The 7,320-nt window shown below is 45.3% G+C and overlaps 1 protein-coding gene across 13 annotated transcripts in view; it reads left to right on the forward strand.

Moving 5' to 3' along the window:
* The window catches only part of clasp2 (cytoplasmic linker associated protein 2), a 116,663-nt gene that overhangs the window by 33,677 nt on the left and 75,666 nt on the right, over positions 1-7,320 (forward strand). For all 13 annotated transcript variants that reach the window (XM_083763702.1, XM_083763709.1, XM_083763713.1 and 10 more), the window contains one exon: positions 3,665-3,735. In XM_083763702.1, the coding sequence (XP_083619828.1) occupies positions 3,665-3,735 (71 nt within the window). The remainder of the gene's footprint in view (positions 1-3,664; positions 3,736-7,320) is intronic.

Raw genomic sequence — 7,320 nt, forward strand, 5'->3', positions numbered from 1 at the left:
CTGTAGGTCAAAGCTGTGTGTGTGTGTGCGCTATTATTAGCATATTGTTTTGCTTGTTTTTTGTAGAAAAAAAGAAAAGAGCATTTTTTCCAGAATAAGAAAAACAAATATGATGAACTAAGAATGTTTTTTTGTGTGGAAAAACAAACAAACTAATAAACTAAACTAAACACATTTTCCGTTCATCCATTATAGTCTGAAATGTCCTCCAGAATCCTCCAAGGATAGAAAGATGAGGACAGTCCTGCAAATTGAGGCCATTTTACTGGTCTCCAGTTGTGAAGGACATATTTTATATTAGTTCGGTTTAGGTTAGGATAAGGTTTAAGTACCTGTTTAACTGCATTGACCCTGACGTGGCCTCTGGTGTGACTATCCTCATGGCAGACTCCTGAACAGTGCTTTTGCCATCATGGCACCCCAGGGGGCCTGTGGCACCCAGTGGTCTCTGGGGGTCCACACGTGCCCCCTGCAGTGACTATTCTCACGGCAGACCCCTGAACAGTGTTTTATAGCAAGTTTGGTGTGGTTCGGAGCAACGGTGCACCTTGCTTTGTCACGTCCACCGCCACAACTTTAAGATTGTTATTATTAGTACCAGAATTGAAGGGCAAGGATCCCGAGTGCAGAATCATGGCAATTTGGAGGAACAATGGTTACCGAGAAGCAATGAAACAATATCTTGTTATCTGTCAGCCCGTGGATTTGAGGAGGAGGAATGCAGCACACAACACTACATGCTACCAAAACGGCTTCATGGATTAGCGTTCACAAAGTGTCACGTCACGTTTCAGCCAGTTTAAATCCCATGACAAACCCCAGCCCGTCGGCTTAACCCAGATTTGATACGTTCCTGCGTTGTGAATTTGTAGGTCGGCTATTTTCCTCAATGCTTGACTCTTTCTTACATAAGATGTGACAATTTGGCCAATTTGGTATTGAAAAGGTCTTAAAGGTCATTCAATTGTCACTACTGTATATTTAGAAATGAGAACACAATGCTGCGAATGAAGCTAATCGTCTGGGAACCCCCGAAAATGTGGGGTCCAACTCCAGTTTGGGAACCACTGTCTAATGCATAACAAGCCTTTAAATTAAATGTAAAAAAACTTTGAGAACCAGTGCTTTTGGAGAAGTTGAGTATAAATTAACCATATTGCAGTCATTTATCACAGTCTTCTCTTTAGTGAGGCTGTTGACAGCCTGCTGGCTGGAACAATACATTTCCCATGGCCTAATTTAGTGGTACTGCTGATTTTATGCTTACTCAGGTTGGTTATTTTCAGTGGTGGAAAAAAGTGCTCAATTCTTTTTGCCTAAAGTATCAAAGTATCAATACTGCAATTCAGAAATACTTACGTAAGTAAGTAAATGTCCGTTTATCAATGCTGGACTAAAAGTGCAAAAGTATTGGCATCAAAATATACTTACTCTTTAGTCTTTATTAAGAATGCCCCAATTCACAAGTTCAACATGTATAAAACAGGAAAATCATTGTTAAGGAATGGAAGTCTGAGGTTTTACCTCATGTATGGTTCACTCAGCTCGGTGTTGTGGCTGCTTTGGAGAGGTTATCCTTTAAGATGAATAATCAGTTGGATAAATATGATCTGAAGTGGGACGTGTTCCTCAGTCATGTTGCAGGTCCCTTGGTGTGATCCATGGTCAGGCAATGCCCTCTTGATTGTTTATTGTATTACTACACATTATGATATGGTTGATGATGCTGCGTTTGGTCGTGTAAATAATGTAAACTATTTTCACATTTTATTTATTATTTATTTTTTTGTTTATCTTATCTATCTTGTCTGTCCATGAATACGTACTCTGCTGTTGTTGCTTGTGTTTGTATTTTAGGTTTTCTGTTTTATGTGTTTGTGAAGAATCTAAAATAAAGTACTGATCATAAAAATAAATAAAAAAGGCAGATCTACAAGCTCACAATGCGTTGCATCGTGACGGGTGGCTGGCATCTCCCTTAGAGATAGGGTGAGAAGTTCAGTCACGCGAGAGAGAGAGAGACTCGGATAAGAGTCGCTGCTTCTTCGTCTGGAAAGGAGCCAGGTTAGGTGGTTCGGGCATCTGGTTAGGATGCTTCTCGGGCGCCTCCCTAGGGAGGTCCTCGAGGCACGTCCCACTGGGAGGAGACGCTGGGGCAGACCAAGGCGCAGTTGGAGGAAACACATCGACTCACTGGCCTTGGAACGTCTCGGGATCCCCCAGGAGGAAGTCACTAATGTTGCTCTCGAGAGGGAAGTCTGGAGCTCTCTGGTGGAGCTGTTGCCCCCGCGACCCGAATACGGATAAGTGGCTGAAGATGGATGGATGGATGGAGTAAAAGTACAATATTTGCCTTTTGAGATGTAGATGTAGATGTAGAGTAGAAGTTTAAGCAAATTGGAAATGCTGACAAAAGTAAAAGAAAAGAAAAAAGAAATCACACCTGTAGTGTGTAGGGGTCCCCGGGGGCAACATCCAGACCCCCAGGAACATAGCCAGGTGGCCAGCCCAGTTCCAGCGAGCCTTCCTGCGTCCGAAACGGTTGAGAAATGACAGTTATCGTGTTGCAGCTTTCCGTGCTCATCCGTGCTAGGACACGTAGACATACTCAACTCAACTCAACTCTATTTTATTTATATAGCACATTTTACATGACCAGGTCAACCAAAGTGCTGTACAGGTTCAAAGAAGCAAAGCATACATACATACATACATACATACATAGCTGCGTAATGGAGCGTAGGCACCGCAAAAAAAAAAAAAAACTCAAAATTGTACTTACAATTTGAGTACCTGTACTTAAGTTACTTTCCACCACTGGTTATTTTCGTACAATACAGCCAGTAGCAACATTGCAGACATCATTAATTTACTTTATGAAGGGTTCTGCCAGCCGTGTGTGAACACACACAGATACTGTTAAGCTCCAATGTTACGTTCAACTTCATTTGAGTGTAACTTGCTCTGACGTGGTGGTTGATTCTATTAACCTCGTTAAACGGGATGAAGTTGTGAAATGTGATTGGCTCTGGTTGTAAAACACTCAGGAGTGGGTTTTTTTGTGTTTGCAGCGGAACTGCGGGGAAAAGGGCACAAGAAAGAGCTTTTCTGTGTGCAAAAGCAACAATGTAAAATGGAAGAAAGAAAATAATTTGATCATATGGGGCCTTATGGCTTATGGAAAGCATGCAGTCATTGGAAAAGAATGTGGTGGGGGGGGGGGGGGTATTTTGACAAATAATAAATGATAATAAACTTAGTTTATAGTCTTAAGTTCTTATCAAAACAAAGATACAAAGTGCTCTGTATGAAACTAAGGCCAAGAAAATATATAGTCTGCGACGGAATAAAAACATGATGATTATTAATGATGATTTTTGTTTAGTTTTTTCACATTGTTTTCTTACATGGCTGCCAGAAAGTCTAGAGACAGTTTCCCCCCGACCTTTTGGAGTGAATTTAGATATTGGCCTGTTATTGTTAACAGACACTGTAATGTATACACAGCAATTTGTATAGGTTGTGTGTGTGTGTGTGTGTGTGTGTGTGTGTGGGGGGGGGTTCTCAGTCGCCATGACAGATACACTTGGAATGTTTCATACGTTACTATTTTTCTTTTATTCCATGGGTCTAACCTGTCTGTCTCTCTGTTTTCTCTCTGCAGGTTACAGACGATATTTGGCCGTTTTGATGAGGCCTTGAATTCGGGCAACATGGCTCTGAGCCCCGGCCACGGTCAGTGAACATTCTATTCCTCTCTCTCTCTCTGTTCTGGTGGCCTCACTGTAGTGCCCATTGCCAAGGCCCCGACCACAACCCATTTAGACCGGGCATAGCATCCGTGTCATTGTAGTTGTTGGTACTATATATTGTTGCTAAAAACTGCTTCTCTCCATATAAAGTAGCAAGCTCAAAACGCTGTGCGAAGCGACCTGTTTAGAGCTTGTAGATCTGCTACGAGCTCTTTTTTAATTAGAATTTTGAATTAAGCTCTTTTAGATTTTTGGACAATCATATGAGGTTTACAGTACAGTGTATATATATATGTATAGCAACATGATTTTAATATAAAAGAAATACATGCGTAATTGGAAGGTCCTCTTAGAATCGTCCTCGGGTGTAAATGGCTTAATGTTTCTTTGCTTGATGGAGAGATGAACTCTTGCCAAAATTAGATAGTGTCTCTTCAGTCTGCACGTTTATGTTCAGCATAATGTAATGTTCCGTAATACTGTGTGTGTGTGTGTGTGTGTGTGTGCTTTGTTTTCTATGTGAAAATGTGTCGTACTGTATGCTCCTGTGCCTCAGCGAGCGAGTGCATGTGGAATAGCATTGCCAACAGCTCCTGGAAGCAGGTCTAATAGGATTACCATGCGTGCGTTGCAGGGTGTTTTCCGGCAGGCAGAGGCCAGGCTGTTTGTTGGATGTTTGACCGTCAAACTGGTGTGTGTGTGTGTGTGTGTGTGTGTGTGTGTGTGTGTGTGTCTGTGTGAGAAGAAGCCACAGGGTTTGGCTCTCCTCTGTCTGTCTGTGGTGTTATGATGACATCAGTGAACCAGGGTGTTTTATTGACGGGATGTGGGATTGTCAAAGAAGGACATTGTGACACACGTGGATTAATGTTCTCTGTCGCCACGACCTGAATTCAGTGGTTTGGATTCCATAGAAGCCATGCATGTCTTCTATGGAAGCATGCTGAAAACAGCCAATCTACAAGCTCATAAAGTAGCTTCTAGATGGCCTTGCGCTTCCATGTCTGCTCCAAATGCAATAAAGATGCCTATCGAATATAGACACTGCTTTTGGACAGTTCAAATGGGTCCATGCATGCAGTCCATTTCACTGTGGCCTCCACTGTAAAAATAACTCCTCCTCCGTAAACACAACCGTCGTGACGCGTCTGTCAGCTGCAAGGCCCCCGTGGGAGGAGGAGGTGCATCATCCCCCTCACCTGTAGCCATGCGTCTGTGTCCCTGAGACTGGGTGTCACACCTCATCTCCACTGCCAGCCATGAGACTGGGTGTCACACCTCATCTCCACTGCCATCCATGAGACTGGGTGTCACATCTCATCTCCACTGCCAGCCATGAGACTGGGTGTCACATCTCATCTCCACTGCCAGCCATGAGACTGGGTGTCACATCTCATCTCCACTGCCAGCCATGAGACTGGGTGTCACATCTCATCTCCACTGCCAGCCATGAGACTGGGTGTCACATCTCATCTCCACTGCCAGCCATGAGACTGGGTGTCACATCTCATCTCCACTGCCAGCCATGAGACTGGGTGTCACATCTCATCTCCACTGCCAGCCATGAGACTGGGTGTCACATCTCATCTCCACTGCCAGCCATGAGACTGGGTGTCACATCTCATCTCCACTGCCAGCCATGAGACTGGGTGTCACACCTCATCTCCACTGCCAGCCATGAGACTGGGTGTCACATCTCATCTCCACTGCCATCCATGAGACTGGGTGTCACATCTCATCTCCACTGCCATCCATGAGACTGGGTGTCACATCTCATCTCCACTGCCATCCATGAGACTGGGTGTCACATCTCATCTCCACTGCCAGCCATGAGGCTGGGTGTCACACCTCATCTCCACTGCCATCCATGAGACTGGGTGTCACACCTCATCTCCACTGCCATCCATGAGACTGGGTGTCACATCTCATCTCCACTGCCATCCATGAGACTGGGTGTCACATCTCATCTCCACTGCCAGCCATGAGGCTGGGTGTCACACCTCATCTCCACTGCCAGCCATGAGGCTGGGTGTCACACCTCATCTCCACTGCCAGCCATGAGACTGGGTGTCACACCTCATGTCCACTGCCAGCCATGCGGGCGAACCATGGAATCTCATTAGAATACATGCTTTTCAATGAGACTGTCCTGACGTACCGCGAGCGTGCAGCGACGTCGTCCACCCCTCCAATATTTGCATGCAGAGTCTCTCTGCATGCAAATAGTGGTTGAGATCTACACGTTGCTGCTTCTTTTCTTGGAATGGAGCCAGCTTAGGTGCCTCTTGGGCTTCTCCTCCTACGGAGGTCCTCGAGGCAAGTCCCACTGTGAGGAGACCCCAGGGCAAACCAAGGCACAGTTGGAGGAATTGTATCGACTCACTTGCCTTGGAACGCCTCAGGATCCCCCAGGAGGAAGTTACTAACGTTGCTCTGGAGCTGGGATGTCTGGAGCTCAGGCTACGTCGCAATTCAATGACTGGCACTCCATATCAGGACAGTTTTTCACGCATGATATCGCGGCCGGAACACTCGCTCCTTGCCTGTGTATATGAGGTTGCTGACAGCCAGCCATTATGGGCTGGCTGTCCCAGGCTGGTTCCATGCAGCTCAGAGGGACATGCAGGGGGAACAGTCTTCAGCGTGGTTACATGGAGCTCATAGGGACATGGAGAGGGGAACAGTCTCTTCTCCAGCCTGGTTACATGCAACTTGGAGAGGGACATGCAGAGGGGAATAGTCTCCATGATACAGAGTCTCCTCGTCCTTGGTCAAGGGAGCAGGGGAATGGAGCTGTGGGAGCATGGTGGTTAGGTGGTTTAACTCCCTGCTTGCCAATTAACGTTGACGTGTTTTCAACGTGAAGATGTATTCGGGATGTGCAAGACGACATCACGCCACACAACAACCTGGGTCCTGTCTGCTGTTGTGTGCTGCTGTTGTGCGCATAACACCTAAGACAAATGGTTATTCAGCCAGAGTTGTATCAGCCGGTTCATAACAAAGAAGACAAAATGCGACTCAATGCCTCCCTGCTTGGCACTCAGCATCAATGGTTAGATTTGGAGTGTCGCTGCGACATAAAGGTATTATGGCTGGAGGATGTAAACAGAAACAGGAGATGGGCTCATGCGCAGGCAGGCTGCAATGTATTTGTGATGTGTTGGGTGGATTACTCCAGGGGCCTTGAAATTGCTGTTATTTATTGTTCGATCAAGGTGAACTGTTATTAGATAGATGATGGATAATTCACTTAATTAATCCCCAAAGGGGAAATATAACTAAAGCATATTACAGAATACAGACAACAAAAGATACATAAAAATAATAATTCTATCCCCTACCAGCTTGCCCCAACAATAAATGAATAATAGAGCCAGGTCCAAGATTAGGAGTCCAGATATGCTCAAGAGTTCAAGTTCAAGTGTCCTGGCAAAGGCGAATGGATTGTAGATACCGTAATTTCCGGACTATAAGCCACGGCTTTTTACCCATGATTTGAACCCTGTCCGCTTATAGTCCGGTGCGGCTTGTATATTGGATTTTCCCTAAATTTGGCTGGTGCGGC

The sequence above is a fragment of the Protomyctophum parallelum genome (assembly GCF_964188405.1).
Source record: "Protomyctophum parallelum genome assembly, chromosome: 1".
Classification (NCBI taxonomy): domain Eukaryota; kingdom Metazoa; phylum Chordata; class Actinopteri; order Myctophiformes; family Myctophidae; genus Protomyctophum; species Protomyctophum parallelum.